The 18,225-nt window shown below is 51.0% G+C and overlaps 1 protein-coding gene across 1 annotated transcript in view; it reads left to right on the plus strand.

Moving 5' to 3' along the window:
- The first annotated feature begins 1,147 nt into the window (after positions 1 to 1,147).
- The window catches only part of USP48 (ubiquitin specific peptidase 48), a 30,862-nt gene continuing 13,784 nt past the window's right edge, over positions 1,148 to 18,225 (plus strand). The window contains 15 exon segments of the mRNA XM_059829984.1: positions 1,148 to 1,208; positions 1,211 to 1,280; positions 2,415 to 2,535; positions 2,775 to 2,931; positions 3,813 to 3,940; positions 5,122 to 5,246; positions 5,828 to 5,936; positions 7,250 to 7,383; positions 7,610 to 7,692; positions 7,994 to 8,173; positions 10,546 to 10,671; positions 12,739 to 12,888; positions 15,470 to 15,670; positions 17,181 to 17,295; positions 17,436 to 17,566. Of these exon segments, the coding sequence (XP_059685967.1) occupies positions 1,148 to 1,208; positions 1,211 to 1,280; positions 2,415 to 2,535; positions 2,775 to 2,931; positions 3,813 to 3,940; positions 5,122 to 5,246; positions 5,828 to 5,936; positions 7,250 to 7,383; positions 7,610 to 7,692; positions 7,994 to 8,173; positions 10,546 to 10,671; positions 12,739 to 12,888; positions 15,470 to 15,670; positions 17,181 to 17,295; positions 17,436 to 17,566 (1,891 nt within the window).

Raw genomic sequence — 18,225 nt, forward strand, 5'->3', positions numbered from 1 at the left:
TGGTATGGTATGGGGGTTATGGGGGTGCAGGGGGATTGGGGTATGGGGGTATGGTATGGGGGTTATGGGGAATGGTATGAGAGTCCGGGGGGGGGTATGGGGCTTCGGGGGGTACGGTGTGGGGGTGCAGGGAGGGGGATGGGGGGGCAGGCTGCAGGTGCTGGGCCCGTACTGTGCACACACCCCCCCCCCCAACACACAGACCCCCCCCCCAGACACACAGACCCCCCCACACCAACACACAGACCCCCACACACCCCCCCACAGACCCCCAGACCCCCCCCCACCCCCCCCAGACACACAGACCCCCCCACACTGACACACAGACCCCCCCACACCCCCCCACAGACCCCCAGACCCCCCCCAGACACACAGACCCCCCCACACTGACACACAGACCCCCCCACACCCCCCACAGACCCCCAGACCCCCCCCAGACACACAGACCCCCCCACACCGACACACAGACCCCCAGACCCCCCCCAGACACACAGACCCCCACACACCGACACACACCCCCCCACACCCCCCCCACAGACCCCCAGACCCCCCCCCAGACACACAGACCCCCCCCCACCGACACACAGACCCCCCCCCAGACCCCCCCCACCCCCCCAGACACACAGACCCCCCCCCACCCCCCCCAGACACACAGACCCCCCACACCGACACACAGACCCCCCCACACCCCCCCCAGACCCCCAGACCCCCCCCCAGACACACAGACCCCCCCACACCGACACACAGACCCCCCCACACCCCCCCACAGACCCCCAGACCCCCCCCCAGACACACAGACCCCCCACACCCCCCCCAGACCCCCAGACCCCCCCAGACCCCCCCCAGACACTCAGACCCCCCCACACCCCCCCCCAGAACCCCCCCCCCGTGCTCGGCCGGCGGGGGCGGGGCCAACCGCCTCCCGCGCCGTGCGCAGGGCCCCGCCCCCCGGCGCGTCGCGCGTCGCAGCCCGTTACCGTCACCCCCTCGCGCCCCTCAGCGCGTCGCGCGCGTGGCGTCACCGGCCCTGACGGCGGCGGCGGCGGCGGCGGCGGGAGGGGCCGGGGCGGGACCGGGACCGGGACCGGGCCGGGGCCGGGGCAGGCCCGGGCCGGAGGGAGGGAGGGAGGGAGGGGCGGTGGCGGCCATGGCGCCGCGGTTGCAGCTGGAGAAGGCGGCGTGGCGTTGGACCGAGACGGTGCGCCCGAGGCGGTGGCGCAGGAGCACATCGAAGCGGCCTACCGCGTCGGGCTGGAGCCCTGCCAGCGCGGCGCCTGCCGGTACCGCCGGGCCCCCCCGCCCCCGGGCCCTCTGCCTCCTCCCCGCCCCGGGCCTGCTCCCTCAGGGCCGCAGGGGACCCCAGGCCTCCCCCCCGCCCCCCTGCGTGGGGCTCGGGGGCTCCCCCCTTCCCTTCGCTGGGGCCCTCGCCCCCCGGGGCTGGGGGGGACCCCGCGTTCCTCCGCCCTCCCCGGAGGCTGGGGGAGCACCCCGCCCTTCCTGGGGCCCTCGGGGTCGATGGGGACCCCCGCCACATTCCCTTCTGTGGGGCCCCCGCCACATTCCCTTCTGTGGGGCCCCCGCCACATTCCCTTCTGTGGGGCCCCCGCCACATTCCCTTCTTTGGGACCCCCGCCACATTCCCTTCTTTGGGACCCCCGCCACATTCCCTTCTTTGGGACCCCCGCCACATTCCCTTCTGTGGGACCCCCATTCCCCAGCGTTGCGGGGGGCCCTCTCCCTGCCTGGCTTCTCAGATATCGGGGACCCACCCCGGGGTTGTGGGTGACCCCTCTCCCTGCCTGGCTCCCCAGATGTAGGGGACCCACCCCGGGGTTGTGGGTGACCCCTCTCCCTGCCTGGCTTCTCAGATATCGGGGACTCCCCCGGGGTTGTGGGTGACCCCTCTCCCTGCCTGGCTCCCCACATGTAGGGGACCCACCCCAGAGTTGTGGGCAACCCCTCTCCCTGCCTGGCTCCTCAGATATTGGGGACCCACCCCAGGGTTGTGGGTGACCCTTCTCCCTGCCTGGCTTCTCAGATATCGGGGACTCCCCCAGGGTTGTGGGTGACCCCTCTCCCTGCCTGGCTCCCCACATGTAGGGGACCCAGCCCAGAGTTTTCGGTGACCCCTCTCCCTGCCTGGCTCCCCAGATGTAGGGGATCTCCCTGGGTCCTGTACTCTTCCCTGAGTTCCCCCTTTTTGTGCCCCTCTAGTTCTGCATCCCTTGGGATCTCCTTCGTCTTCTCTAACCACTATTTTTAGGGGGTGTGGGGGATCGCTGTCCCACCCCATTCATGCTGTTTAGCATTATGAGGTCCCCCTTGTTGTCCTCATCCCCCACAGTCACCCCCTCAAGGGGCAACAGCGTCCCTTCTGCTGGGGGTGACAGTTGGGGCGGGTGCTGGTTCTACAGGAGGAACTGCCGGGGGAACCCCAACTGCCTGGTGGGCATCGGGGAGCACGTCTGGCTGGGCGAGATAGACGAGAACAGCTTCCACAACATCGACGACCCCAATTGCGAGCGCCGCAAGAAGGTAGAACCCCCTTCCAAAAGCATCCCCTGTCCTTCCCGGTCCCAGGGGGAAGATGGGGATGAGGGGAGGTGGTACCTCGTGTCTCCCTGTAGCCAGAGAGTTTGGGATGCGGCTGTTTGTACGATGCCGGAGCGGCGTTTTCCCCACAAACAGCCGTAAAGTGGCCGCCCCAACTGCTGGATTTCTGCTTGCTCCTCCGCAGCGGCAAGTGATGACTGTTGCTTTCTCTCTTACGCCAGAACGCGTTCGTGGGCTTAACGAACCTCGGCGCCACGTGCTACGTGAACACTTTCTTGCAGATGTGGTTTCTTAACTTGGAGCTCCGACAAGCCCTCTACTTGTGTCCCAGCACCTGCAGCGAGTATGCGACCGGAGAGGGCATCCCGAAAGACAAAGGTGGGTGGAAGCTGTGAACGGGAGTGGTTTTGCTCATTTTCTCCTAAAATTTTACATGTTGGCGTTGGCTTTGGGATAACGTTTATCGGCAGAGTCGATGGGTGAAGCTACAACTATTCATTTGATCTCCACGCCGTTGTTTTTGAGTCCATCACCCGGCTTTTGGGAGTGAACCAACCTTTACCCGAGTCATTTCTTAAATCGGAGTGATCTGATCTGGTTGAAAAATCTGATTTGGGTTTGTTTCTTGCCGGGCCGCTTCCCAAACTGGTTCCCAGCTTAATGATGGTGCTGGGGGTGGAAGCACATGGGTTGGGACTGATCTGCACTACCGTGGAGCCACATTCGTCCCATGGGAGGGTGAAAATTTGGGTCCCTGGTATAAATGAGGCTCCCAGTTGCCCACACAGCAGATGCGACGGCCTCAAGTGACATACCTTTATGTATGGTATGGCGCTATAGGTGCGCTCTGGGTCAGGGCAGCCGCCTGTTTTCTTCTGATTCTGTTTTTATGGTATTTTTAAATGATGTCTCGCCATTTAGGGTAAATAAGCTGTTGCTGCCGGTAATCGGTGCACGCTGCTTAAAGTCTTTGCTTGCAGCTCGTGCTCGGCACTGTGGGATATTTACGGTTGGACTCGATGATCTTAAAAGGTCTTTTCCAAACTAAATGATTCTGTGATATTTGGCCTGTGCTGGGACTTCGCTGTCATCGCTGACATGAACCGCTTCCGTTCTCATGATAATATAAACCAGCTTTTAAAAATCATTTCTAATCGTCAAATTTACCCATACAAAGAAGGAACAAGCAAATTACTTGGAATAATTATCTCTTGCCTTGAATTACTTGCTGTAACTTGTGCAACTTCTTGTTTTAATAGACTACGAGCCTCAGACCATTTGTGAACACCTCCAGTACTTGTTCGCCTTGCTGCAGAACAGCAAAAGGCGATACATCGATCCCTCTGGGTTTGTCAAAGCGCTGGGCTTGGACACGGGACAGCAGCAGGTAGGTTTGAGATGCGCCACTCGAATAACTACCTTCTTTAAAGCAGCGTGAAACTGCCCTTTTATGTTATTTTAGCATCTCTGCTGCTTGGTACAAACGCAAAGGGAGAAACGGTGCTCCGGGCTCTCCCCGTCGGTGTGGGAGATCAGGAGGAGCCCATGGAGATCAGGAGGAGCACCGGGAGCGATGGGATGGGGATAGGGAGTGTTGTTAGTGCCTGATCGACCCCGGAACCATGCAGGGTGGGAGCTGAAGCTGCCAGGAGGGTCTTTTCGCAGGTGCTTTATGGGCTGCTCCTCCCAGGGCAGGAAAATACATGGCGGTAGGTAGTTCAGTGGGGTTTGAAGGGCCCTTGCAGGGCGAGAAGACGTTTGGTTGGGTCACCGAGAGCCAGCCAATGTCCAACGCGAGCGTGTGGGGCAGAGAAAGCGCGGTTAGAGAGGGGCGAGCGCCGCAGATGGGTCCTGTGGGGCTCTCACCGAAGTGGAAGAGGGCTCAGGAGAAGGGCAAGGCTTGAAAATACACTTTGAGAAATAAGAGAGAGATTGTTGGCAGAAGAACCCGAGCGCCGGCGCACGTTTCCTCGGGAGGATGCGGGAGGGGAAGGAAGCGGTCACTACTGACCTGTGATACTAAAGGACAGCTGGGAGAGGCCAAAGCCCCTTTGTTTTCAGAAGGGGAGAGGAAAGGAGAGCCAGGGTGGGAGAGGAAGGCCCTGAGATGAGTGTGGGGAAGCTCCCAAGTCCTGCAGGAGGGGATGAATCCACAGGGCAGCTTCTCATTTTTGGGGTGTTTTTATTTTTCCTCTCACCTATAATGCAAGTAGGGACAGCTTGTATTGCGTGCTGAGCTTTGAAAAACGAGCATTAACGGGATAGAAAACTCAGCAGGAGGTTTTTTTTCTCTTCCAGAGCCCTGCGAGGAGCGGGGCAGAAGTCAAACCACCCGGCGCGGCTGGCCGGCAGCCAGGTTAACTCACACCGTGGTCTCACGCTGGGGGCCTCCTGCTCCTTTTAGGCAAATTCCTCTTTTTCTTTAGTTCTCCCGACGGGTCTTTTTTCTATTCAGTGCACGCCGGAGCCTCCGTGCAGCCTGTGTGTAGAGCTCCGGGTAATTTGCGGTAAATTAGCGACAAGGTTGTGATTGGGCGTATTGTTAACGGACTTGGCTTTCTCTTCCAGGATGCCCAGGAGTTTTCAAAGCTGTTCATGTCGCTGCTGGAAGATACTTTATCCAAACAAAAAAACCCAGATGTTCGAAACATAGTGCAAAAGCAGTTCTGTGGAGAGTACGCCTATGTCACGGTGTAAGTATTTGGTCTTCAGGAAGAACCTTTCTGTAAATATTTAAATGTTTTAGAAAAAGTTGAGGGGGGAAAGATCTTTCCTAACAACCGGAGCAGGCAGGTAAGCTTCTGCCGAAACATTTTGTAAGAGGTTTTTTAGCTTTTAGGTTCCCTGGTTCTGTGCGCGTGGTGGTGTTGCAGTTCTCCAGCTGCTTTTAATCCTTTAATGAAAATTTACCAATTAAACTTGCGAGTGAGTTAATGGAACGTAAAGTCCTGCAGCCAGAAAATGAAGTACTCGGGTGTTGTATTTTCATTCCTGTGTTGAGAGCCGTGGATTTCACCTCAAAACCAATGTAAAATGGTGTATGCGAGTTGTAAGCAGGTGCTCCTGGTTTTCCTGGTAGATGCTATCAGCCCGTTACCACCTTCTTGCAGAGTGTTTGTGGTGTAGAGGTGCGAACCACGTTAACTCTGACTTAAACAACTTTTTCTCCTGGTTTTATAGCTCACGGAGTAGTTTACTAGTGGATGGGGAGTTCAGACACATGAACCAGTGGACTGACCTCATGTGTTTTTGTCTTTTTTTTTTTTAATCCTAGCTGCAACCAGTGTGGCAGGGAGTCCAAACTCGTGTCTAAATTTTATGAGCTGGAGTTAAACATCCAAGGGCACAAGCAGTTGACAGACTGTATAACGGAGTTTCTTAAGGTATGAGCTCGTTGTTTTTTCAGTCCTGCTATTCTTAACAAGGTGTTTTAATTCCTTTTGTCAATTAACAGCCTTTGAGGTTGGTATCGGAGCGAAGAGAGTGAGTTGTCTCTGAGTTGTCTGGGTGAGATACATGCAAAAGGAAATGTTTTTTTCTGCGGACCCAGAAAATGAGCCGTGCGAGCAAGGAGTGGCTCAGGACAGGAGGGTAGCACAAGCTCAGGACAGGAGGGTAGCACAACCCCATGTTAGGGCTTTAAAGAGCACTTGAAAGTCGCATGTTTAGTTAAAATACTTTCCCAGCAAAGTTGGGGAAAAAGTCCCCCGAGGTCTGACAAAAAGTCCCTGCGAGCTTTGTCATGGATAGCGCCGGGAGAATGGCTGCTTTTTGTGTTTTCTGTATCGGTGCTCATCTGCATAGCAGCAGGAGACATTCCCCGCTCTAAAACGTGCTCTCAAAAATACTAGAAAAGGCCAGGAATAGCTGCAGGTACAGCTGCAAGTGCTCTTAATTCGACTTGAAAATTTGCCTAGATCTTAAGATCCGGCATATTAAAGGTTCGAGGTGTGGATTCAACTAAAAAATATGTCGGGCAGAACTAACCTGAAACGTGACTCTGTACCTGAGCTGTCTGGCGGTTGGGCAGTGGCTTCGCTGATGCGCTCAGCAAACCGGTTGCTCTGCTTGCGGAAGGTCTGCTATGAAAAAAGACTGGTTTGTGTACCCGCATTAAAATCCTGAAATGGTGAACTTCAAGTTTCTCTGCTCCTCCTTCAAATGAAACAAGCCGGTGACCTTGTTTAGGGCAGTTGGGGTTCTCCCCTGGCCTCATCCTGCTATTGGATCTACTTAGGCGTAGACAGCGACTCTTACAAGGTGATGTTTGTTTGGCTGAGCACAAGAGGGTTGTAGTTTCCAGGCTTAAGTGTGGCTTTACATTAACTTGGTCCATGTGAGCTCGTAAAAGGGTGATTTAATGATTTTCGTTTTCCATAGCCCTCCGTATAAACCAACGCAGTCAAGTGGAGAGCAAACCTGACAGTCTTGTAAGCGACCTGAGAACAGGGCTTGATTTGGTCTAAAATTTTCCTTAAAGTGAGAGCAGCCCACTATGGCCACGCTGTAAAGCGCATTTATTAGCGTGCATTTTTCACTAAGAGATTAGTTTTGGAAAGCAGCTGGGTAGAGACTTAAATGGTTAAAATAACTATCGTGCTTTTCAGTCTCCAGCTGTTGAGTAGCTTGGACTGGTTGACTTTTCAGTGGTAACCTGTTCTCAAGATGTTTCTTTCTGCCTCCCCTCCCCGCTCAGGAAGAAAAATTAGAAGGGGACAATCGTTATTTTTGCGAAACTTGTCAGAGTAAGCAGAATGCCACGAGGAAGATCAGGCTGCTAAGTCTTCCCTGCACGCTCAACCTGCAGCTGATGCGTTTCGTGTTTGACAGGTAAGCCTGTCGCTGGAGAGCACGCTGTTAAAGTGGGAGCTCCCTGGGTTGCGTGGAAGCTCTTTGGGAAGTCATCTGCTCTGCTCTTTCTGCGTTGATTTGAGAGATTGATGATTGAGTGCGTGCGTGGGCTGCTCTGGGGACGCTCGGTGGGTTTCAAGGGGAGTTATTTTGAGGTGTGAACTGCTATTGCTCTCCCCTGAACCAAAGCTTTGCCTCCGCACAGACAAACTGGCCATAAGAAAAAGCTCAACACCTACATCGGCTTCTCTGAGCTGCTTGACATGGAGCCTTTTATGGAACAAAAAAGTGAGTTTTGTGTGCTGTGTTTCATTAACTTTACCTGCCGCCCCTCGGCAGATGAGAGGAGATCTCCTCTGAATCCCCTTTTTGATGGAAAATTACATCAAGAGTTGTTTGAAGCCCACGTTTCAAATAACTGCCTTGCTAAGTGGGTTGTGGAAGCCGCAACCCACTTAACGAGGTCTGGGAGAGATGCGAGTTCAAGTGCAGTCTTTGTCCGCTGCCTTGCGAAAACATTAAGTGCTAGGAAAGAAAAGATTTGTGCTGTTTCGTCCAGAGTGCTCCATAACTGCTGCTTTCCTTCCAGATGGCGTCTACGTGTATGAACTTAGTGCCGTCCTCATACACCGCGGTGTGAGTGCGTACTCCGGGCACTACATCGCCCACGTGAAGGATCCGCAGACAGGCGAGTGGTACAAGTTTAACGACGAAGACATAGAAAAGATGGAGGGGAAGAAACTGCAGTTGGGGATTGAGGAAGATCTAGGTAAAACCTTTAAGTTGTGAGTGCCCTTTTAAAATAACTCTTTTCACCAAAAACACGGAGGCTGAATACGTGGAGACCCTGTTACTCTTAAAACAAAAATGCTCCTACACGTACTGTCACATCTTAGGAGTAACGTGTGAAGCGGCAATTCTGTTAATTGCAGCCAGATTTTCTTCGTTTCAGCCCCGTGTGAGTGTTTACGCACACCTCGTGATCAGTTCCTCTGCTCTAGTATTTCTCTTGCCTGCCGCACAGCAGATAAGACACCGATAACTCGGGCAGCAGTTGCCTATCGGGATGAGACAGGCAAGTTGATGCTTCCTTGGCCGGTGTGCAAAAGGAGGCTTAGGAACAGATAACGAGGTTACTTTCAGTTTCCTTAACACATTATGTTTTTATTTCCACTGAGGTGTTTTACTTGGAGAGTCTCCGTAAAAAAAAAAAAAGGAAAAAAATTCTCGATCCAAATAATGGCTTGGAAACCAAAATAGCCTTTTTACTTTGAACTCTTTACTTCTCCTTTGTGCTCTTCTGTTCTGCTGTTGTTGGCTCATCTTGTGCCGGTGTCCTGGTGCTGCCCAGATAACCATGTTCCCTGGACAAGACAAGGTCTTGATTTCTTGGAGAGCTTGGGCTGAGGCCGGACCTGTGGGTTTCTCGGTCTGCAGTCAATATATAGGAGTGGTTCAGCGTTAAATTGGCATTTTGAGTGCTCGGATTTGCAGTCGCTCAGTGGTCCTTAGTGCAAGATGCTTTACAGTATCGGGAAACGGGGGAGTTAATGCCAGAAATTTCACTGACGGTGCAAGCAGTCCATTCCCAGAAACACTGGCCCACCAGGATGCCCGTGCTTTGCTGCAATTGGACTTTATGACATGTTGTCTTTCTTTAAAGCATCCTTAATTAACAGCTTAATGAAAAGACACCCTCAGATGTATTTGCTCCCTTAGTTTGTTGTAAAGCCACGTCAGCCTGAGCACGCCCTCGAGCAGGCGTGGGGTATTAGCCTCCCTCTCCCATTTTCTTCCGTGCACGCATCTGCATGATGCCGCTTTATTTTCAGTTCTCTTGCTAGTGAACACCTTCTTGCATTTCATCACGACGTACATAAACGCTGGCTGCCACCGGAGCAGCTTTGTCATCCTGTTAATGTTTGACTACCGCTTGCTTGCAACCAAATTGTGAAGCTGGCTAGACATCTAGTGGTGTAAGATAGGAAAATAAGCCCCAAAAGGAAGAAGTAAGAGCTTCTCAGCCTTTCTTTTTAACCTCCCGAGTTACCCAGCCTAGCAAAATTAGATGCAAATAAACCGCTGTGGCCTCGATCTTGTAAAGGTTTATGCTTAACCGCAAGTAAGTATTCTTGCTGAAATACAAGGCTGCGTGAAGAATATAAGTAAAGCGTGTTTAGAAGCCGCTGTAGGCTGAGAGCCTTAATATTTTTATCAAGTGCTGATGTTATTTGCCTACTCCAAGCAAAACTGAGACTCTTCTGTGTTACAAATGCATGCAACAGCAGGAGAAGGTCGGTAACGTAAAGCAGAGGTCTGCTGTGGGGGAGAGTCCTGCGGCCTGGCCACGCAGATGGGAACAATTTAGAAAATATTTGGAGAAAATGCAAATAAAGATCATCTAGGAAGTCCCCTGGACGGTGTGGTGGGAGAGGCACGTGAATTTTTCCAGAATTTGGGAAAGACCATTTTCTTAATATTTCAGTGTTTCATTTAGAGTTTGACCTATGGAGTTCCTTGAGTTTTTTTTTTCTTTTAAAAGAATGGTTGCTTTTTTTGAAGCTGCAGCTGTAGAGAAGTGTTTTTTCCTCGCCCAGCAGTCTATCTGGAAACAGCAACTTTTGCAACACGAGTTTACATCGCACCACCAGCTGCTCTGACATGACCGTTTCCGCTGCTGTTCACTCCCTAAAAGCTTTGTTGCCCAACAGAAGGGCGCGTGTTTTTTCACATACGCAATCACCTGTAAATAAGATTTTTCTCCCCTGAGGGTTTGACGGTGTTCTTTGGTGTCAGGACGCCAGAACAAGAGGTGAGGGGAGAAAGGATGTTTTTGCAAGAGCTGCCTTTGGCTCGGTGAGGTTTAACTGGGGAGAGAAGAAAGGCTCTTGTAGAGAGCAGTTCAGAGCAGGCTCCTAATTTTAGTCCCTTTGAACTACCCTGCCTCCAGAAACGCTGGAGGGATTTGGGTCTTTCTTCGGGATACTATTTTGGCTCATGCCAAGCCCAGTGCTTGGCAAAAAGAGGCCTGGCAGAGCGCAGCAGGGAGAGGGAAGCCGGCTAGGTGGCAAACTCGTCCCGTTAACGGAGAATCAGTAAGCGAGCTTGTGTGTTTATTATGTTTTGCCTTCTGTACCACAGCGGAACCTTCTAAATCCCAGACTCGTAAACCTAAGTGCGGGAAAGGGACGCACTGCTCGCGCAATGCTTACATGCTGGTATACAGGCTGCAAACCCGGGAGAAATCTCTGACAGTCGAAGTACCAGGTAAGTGAGCTTTGACTCTCCTGGCCTCTCCATCTCGTCTTGTGGTGGTCCAGGTGGGCCAGGAGTCGGGGTTTTGCTCGAAGCCCCTTTTTTGACCGCTGTCCATGAGCCCCCAAAGTTGCCGCATGGCAACTCAGTGTTGTGACCAGTGAAACCCCTGGGCTTTCCTAGAACTGAAATAATACTAGCCTGATGATCCCACCCCTGTGCCTGCTCAGACCTCGCTATCTTAACCAGCGAGACGAGATGGGAAGGGGTTAGGAGGAGCCGCGTGAGGCGGCGGGAGCATTGGGATTAGCAGCCGGGATCCCAGAGGAACCGCTCAGGTTCCTGAAGGCGAAGGAGAAGAGCGTGGTTAAATGTCATTGGCGGTGCATGTACTGTGCTGGAGGTGAATAATCCTGACAGATGTCAGGTTTCTTCTGCGAGTGCTTAATCTTTGCCATATTGAGAATAAACGACTTGAAACTAAGAGGATGCAAGCCCTTAACAGGAGTTTTGCATGAGCGCGTTCGTGTCTTGCTTTAGAATTACTGGGGGTGGCAGAAATCCCTGTAGGTTTGGCCTGTGGATTTAATGATGCTTCGTGTTTGCGTGCTACTCGATTAGAAGTATTAATTAGGCCCCTGGTGCTGATGGGGATGGAGGTGTGTTCCACCTTCTTCCCTCTTCTGCGAAGCAGGAACGGCGGAGGTCGCGCATCCCCTTTGGACCTCCGCTGTTTGGATGCAGAGGGGGTAAATCATACAGCTTTTTACCCCCTAATAACAGCACCAAACCTTTCCCAGCCCCACCACCACTAAAACCCATCCTCCGAGCCACACAGCTTTGGGAATTAGTGCTAATTCCTGCCTCAGATCTGCATTTTCAGTCTATTTCCTGAGCTCTCTTGCGCTCCCTTTCCTCCTACCCCTCTGCCCAAAACAATAACTCGGCAAAAGTCTCTCCACCCAGCTCCAAATTCCTGTGCAGCCCTGTGGTTGCCTTTGTTTCACGTGGAAGCCTGCCAGGGAACAGGGAGCGAAGGGCAGCAGTCGAGCCGTGCGGTTGCGGGGAGGTTTCATGCAACTGTAAATTTGAGGCATTTTGCTTTGATGCTGTTAAAAGCGGCTTTTCCGGGACAGTGGAGAGACGTAACTTGGCTCTGACCTCAAGGGGGTCAAGCTGGTTGTTTTTTAATACTGTGTATTCTCCCAAGGTGGATATTGTGCTCTCTGGCTGCACAAGTGTTAACCTTTCTGGAAATATTTTAGCTCTTCAAAATACTGCTAAATAGGAAAAGGCTGCAGATAAGCAGTGCTTTCCCCCCCTGTTACACCAGCCCTGTGAGGGAAGTGTTTTATCTTCTTTTTTACCCTCCTGAGGTTTGGTTTGTTTGGGTTTTTTCCACCGGCGGCAACAAAAATTCCCATTCCCCGCACCTTCCCATTGACACCAGGATCTGCCCCGGTTTATCTCCCATCTCCTGAGGGCTTTTTGCCCTTGGGTTTGCAACGGGCTCGGTCCCTCTCGCTGAGATCGAGCGTACTCGTGGGGCTGCACGTCAGGACAGGCTTCAGGTGTATCCATAGGGTGAAAAGCTCTTGCTTCTGCCCTGGGAATGACGGGTCCTTGGCAGCAGAGAGGAGCTGCTCTCGGTGGGAGGCAGAGAAATGGCTGGAGCGAGAGGAATAGCAGGGAGGGATTGAAGCAGGCAGCAAAGCGTCCTGCCGTGCTCTGGCTCTGCAGCCTCTCACCAAACCCCGTTGCACTTCGCACGACTGCCAGCACTTGGCGTAGGCTCGTTAGCAAGCAAAGGATTTCTCTTAACGCAGCAACCAACCCTGAGTAAATTATTTTCTTGAGCGACGTTGTATCGCGCCAGATAGCTGCACTTAACCATCTACAACCATAAATATTGGAGAGAGCAATGTCCCTGCGCTTGGCTTTCGGAAAGACCTCATGTGTTGGTAGCTGCGTGGGGGAATTTTTAGGCTTGCTTGTTATCCCCAGATAACCGATCACAGGGATAATTAACATAATTGGTATTTTTCCTTGAAATGATGGCTTTTTCTTCTTTCCCAACAGCTTTCCTGCAGGAGCTGGTAGAGCGCGATAACTGCAAGTTTGAGGAGTGGTGCAACGAAATGGCTGAGATGCGCAAACAGAGCGTGGCCAGAGGCAAAATCAAACACGAAGAGGTGAAGGAGCTCTACAAAAGGTTACCCGCTGAAGCTGGTCTGTAAGATATTGTGGTAGTATTTTGTAGTAGACCGTTGTTAAGATTAATAATGTTTTGTAACTAACCCACAACTCGCTTCTGTGGCCTGAATGCTTAGCTGGAAGGCATTCGCTGCAGCCTGCTCAGAAGAGGAGAGCTATCGCTGTCTTTTGTTGCTGTGTGCATGCTTAGGATTTGCTTTCCCTCTCTTGTTTTTCTGCCTTAACCTATTTTTCTGCTTTTTTTCCTCATTCTAATGGCCTCTGGCGTCGCTAATTCCCTCTTGCTCCTTCCCCATCAGTCAGTCTCCTGTGTGCTTCCATGCATCGTGACTGTTTTCTTCTGCCCGGTGAGCAGCTCGTCTCGTTAGCAGTTAGTAGCATCGAGGCAGAGTAACTGGCCAGTCTCAAATTGCCAACTCACGTCAAGGTTGGGAGCTGTTGATCCGAATTAATCGGCAGGTAACAGGGTATGAGAATGCCTGGCCTCCAGCAGAAAATGATTTGATTCATCCCCGCCAGTGCTTCGAAGCCCTGTGTCTAAGCTTCGTAGTCCGTCCAATGAGTGACTGGGGTTAATCCTTTCCTGCTGCTCCTTGTGTCTTGTCACCTTAGCATGTCTGAGCACAACGTTTTTTATTTCCCCCCTTGTTTTTCTCTCCTGTCTCCCTCAAAACGAGCGTAGGGGCACTTGCTCTGTCCATCCAGCGTGGGGAATTTCTTTCCACTACGTGCAACTCGTAAAATCTCCAGGACGTTTGTAATTAAAGACTTTAAAATGCTTTTAACTGTGTAGCCTGTTAGACAATTTGATTTTTAGCTTTTTAATATTCATTGCTCAATGCTCAGAACCAGCAGTGAGACTCGAGTAGCCGAAAAGCAGACTTCTCAGCTCCCGTAAATGTCTGCCTCTTCAGTTTACCAACCTGGGTTTGCAGAGAATGGGCGCTTAACTCACAAACAGGAGAGTGTTGCAGCTCATCTTGCCGAGTCCCCCCAAGTCTGAGCGGTGCTAAAACGTCCCCGTTAAATCAGAGTTGTGGTGGAGGTATGAATCTGCCATGAGTCACCGTTAAAAAGGAGCAACAAGCACAACTCCGGTGTGTTTTCTCTCCCCCTTAGCAGAAACAGGCTAGGTTGCTCTCAGCGTTTCTAACGCGACAGAGGAATAAATCTCAAAAAGATGATTTTTACAGGTGCAGGCAGAGCTCCTCTGCCCCAATTTGAGGATGGCAGGACCTGAAGCGCTGCCCTGAGGGCACCCACTACCTGCTGCTGGGCACGTCCTGGGCACAGCAGCTTGCTAGCACAGCTGGAGGCGGCGTTATCCCAGAGCTGCTCTGGGTCTGATCCCGCAGGAGCTCGGGACTCTCTCTGCAGCTGTGCAGAGACATTTTCTGCCAGCTTTGTGCAGCCTGCCCCAGAAAAACGTACTTTCCATGGGAGGCAGCTTTCATCCCAAACTAGCAAACCATTTCTGACAGCGTTGCAATTCTCTGGAGGTCATGGCTGTGTATCTGTGATGGTGTTGTGTAAGATGAAAATACTGCTGATTTATCCTGCAGAGGAGGGAGGGTTTGAAGCCCGGTTTCACAAAGATCCAGTGCAAGCTGGAGGACAAAGTATTTTCCTGTAGCTTCTCTGTTGCTCCTTTGTATGAAACATTAAGGATTTGTGTTCATTTGATAAATGTAACTAACGGTTACGTTTCCCCTCGGTTTCAGAGCTGCCCTCCTCACGTCAGCAGAATGGGTTTAATTTCCTCTTAATTTCCGAGTCATCTCGCAGAAGGGTTTCCACATCACTACTGCATCTCGGGATCGAGATACAGGGCTTTCACCCAAAGCTATTTCACCGCTCATACAGACGCTGACCCGCTCCTGAACTTTGGCTTTGTGCGAGGTGTTTCTCCTTTAGCAAACAAGGGCGAGCCTGCCGCTCTGTTTCAAAAAAACAAATAACGCTCACGCTAAAAAATTTGAGCGAGTTTCCATTTGCACTGTAAATCTTAAAACGTGCGAGTGTTTCTTGCCTGGAGTTGTAAGAGCAGCCCAGAATAACACTGAAATTTTGGGCGCTGAAGGGATGGGGCGAACGCTGACCTCGTCTCTTTGCTGTTGTTGCCTTTTATTTTCTAATTTAACCGGATGAGCTTGCTCCGTCATAGAAAGAGCTTTTAATGTGTGATTGTAGTTTAAATAGTATATTTGTCCCTCGATGGACAATAGGAAAGCCTTCCCCTTTCCCCAACTACTCTCCAATAAACCCCTAAAGGTTCAGCAGTCTGAAAGCACTCCTGCTTGGAGTGCTCTGCTGTTTCATATTGATTGCTTGAATTCAAAATGACCGCTTGTTCTTGCATATCTTAATTTCGCGTGGCTCCTGTCTTCTAAATCTGCGATACCAAGATGGCAATTGGATGAGGGAAGCTGTATTAGATGTTTGAAAACTTGTACTGCAGAGATTTAATCAACAGTGATAGCCTGTTAATCTTTAAAAGTACTGTTGAATATCAGAGTAATTATAAAATACCATCTGCTGTATTGTGTATTAGCTGACACGTACGGGCTTGTTTCTCTTCGTGTTTTTCCCCTACCAGGTTCCCCGTACGACTTCATCTCTCTCGAATGGTTGCAGAAATGGCTGGATGAGTCTACTCCTCCAAAACCTATAGATAACACAGCCTGCCTGTGCTCCCATGGCAAACTCCATCCGGATAAAATATCCATTATGAAGAGGATATCAGAGTATGTGGCCGACTTCTTCTACAGGAGATATGGAGGAGGGCCCCGGCTGAATGGTAAGGCGTCGGGCTAGAAAATGCCCTCTCCAAGTCACGTTCTCATGTGCGGGCCAGAAAATGCCCTCTCCCAAGTCACGTTCTCATGTGTGGGCCAGAAAATGCCCTCTCCCAAGTCACGTTCTCATGTGCTGAACGTGTTTTAGAGCCTTGTTCTGGTCCTAGCCCCATTTTGAGCCATCCTTTATCATCGTAACTTTATTTCTGCGCATAGCTTTTGTGCTGCGCTCTTATTTCCAAGTGTTGGTGGTTTGTTTTTTTAATATTGCTTAATTACGTTGGCATTGAAACAAATACAGTTAGTCTGATTGCAGGGTCTCTTTCAGACCTGAGTTCTGCTCTGTCTAGGAAGAGCTGTGCGTGGAGGAATTTCTGAGAAAGCAATGGTGCATTTAGCTTAGAAAACATAATACTTGGATGGTTTTATGAAGTTGATTCTAGAAAGTAACAAAACTTGTACATGCAACCCCCCCAGACTGTTCAAAACGATTTTCCGTGCCTGCAGCACCTACAGAGCTTGCGTGGGCAGCGTTCCGTGGAGCGTGCGGATCTGTGCTGCCTCTTGCCTGCAGCCCGCGCTCCGGAGCAGCGCGGACGTGCACGGGCCAAGAAAATCATTTACTGTCTTTCACCTCTAGCCTGTCCGGAGCTGCCTCATCCGAGGGAAGCACATATCTGTTAGCCCATGTGCTTGTGTTGCAGGCATCTGTCATGCGTTTTGATTTTTGGGGTCAGCCCAGCCCCTACAGTCTTTGGGCATCTCTTAATCAAGCCCCAGGCTTAGTTTCTTTTATAAAGGAGCTCAATAACTCCCACTGAGACCAAATTAGCTCAGCTCCTGCTAAGAGCTTATGGGGAAGAAATGTAACCAGCAGAAACTGCTGTGACGCAGGCAGCCTTTGTGGGGGGGAAAAAAAAAAAGCAGGCCAACGTTTATTAGTCAACTGGAAGATCGCCTGCAGGTTTTCTCGTTGAGTACGGCTGGGAGGGATGGATGGACGCGCTGCGTTCTCCGACTTGCTTCCCTGGGTGCGACCTTCTTGCTCCCAGATGAAAATACATGCCCAGCTCCTGTTGGTCCATTGTAGCTTTGCAGGAGGGGTTGTTGTTGTTGTTATTTTTTCTCGGTTTAGCTTGCAAAGTGCTGTGATAAAGGGTTTTTTTTTTTCTTGCATGTGCCTAAACTGTCGTGCCTTTTGAATCCCATGTCTGCGTTGGCGTGACCTGGCTCGCAGCTGTAATTGCAAACTGTTGATACCAGCGGCAGGGAGCTGTGAAGCTAGTGGAACAGATAGCACCTCATCTGAAGCGTTTTACACTTATTTAAGCTTCAAACGTGGCCTGATCTAGCGGTAACCCCAGGGATCTCCTCATTTGCATGTGAAATCTCCAGTCACGAGGCAGGACAGTTGGTACATACCTGCCTGAGCACGTTCAAACCGGGGAGAAGCTCAGCCACGCGTGTAAGAAATTGTGCAATAAAATGTGTTTCTTTTTCCCCCCACCCCAGTCAAAGCACTTTGCAAGGACTGCGTGGTGGAAAGGTGTCGAATCTTGCGACTGAAAAACCAGTTAAACGAAGACTACAAAACCGTTACGAACTTGCTGAAGATAACAGTCAAGGGGTATGTAAGTCCCGATGCTTTCAAATGATGTCAGAGATTTTTTTAGAAGTGCTTAAATAGCTTTTCCCTAAGGATTTTACTGTTTGGGCTTCGAAGGAGAGCGGAGTTGTGATTCGCATTGCGCTGTTCTCTCTCTGCAGGAACGACGGGTTTTGGGTTGGAAAGGCGTCCTTGCGGAGCTGGCGTCAGTTGGCTCTGGAACAATTAAATGAGCAAGACGAAGACGCAGAGCACAGTAATGGAAAAATGAATGGAAATGCACAAAACAAAGGTAGTTCTGCTGCTGTAGAGACCCACCAGCTCTGACTGATGCTCCTAACAAAAGACACGTCAGGTGTTCCTGTAGCTGTTTTGCTTCCCTTGTATGAGCAGGGAGGGAAGGATAATAAATCAGATAAAAAGCTCCTTCATTTAAGGAGCTTTTTATTTGATAAGCTTCAAAACTGCTGGGTGATCTTCGTACCCAGAGAAGATGAGGTAATAAGTAGTTTTACAAAGCTGTGTAAAATTACCACCCCAGACACATGATCTTTTCATCCGCTTTTATCTGAATGAGAGAGCACAGGGGAGGAAGAAACATGAAAATTATCTTGGGGAAGGGATGAAGATGTTTATTGCGAAGGTCTATGGATGAAACAGCGCAGCTGGTAAAGCAGCTCTGGCAAAACACAGCCTAGGGGGGAAAAAAAAAAATCATGAATTAGAGTCTCTTCTATGCCCGTATCATGAGTCTGTGAGAATAGATGGGGTTTTTTATTTGCCTTCTGCTCTTTAAACCTTTGGAAACTGGATATTTTGTTGAGCTTTTTGATTGGGAACTGAGGGCAAGAAGCTTGTTTGAGTGAAAGTGGAGATGATCGGCTAATGGCATTGATCTTGAGCTTGTTGAAGGCTCAAGAGAACACCAGATACCGCAGCCCTCCTGAAATA

The sequence above is a fragment of the Gavia stellata genome, chromosome 27, assembly GCF_030936135.1.
Source record: "Gavia stellata isolate bGavSte3 chromosome 27, bGavSte3.hap2, whole genome shotgun sequence".
NCBI classification, from domain to species: Eukaryota; Metazoa; Chordata; class Aves; order Gaviiformes; family Gaviidae; genus Gavia; species Gavia stellata.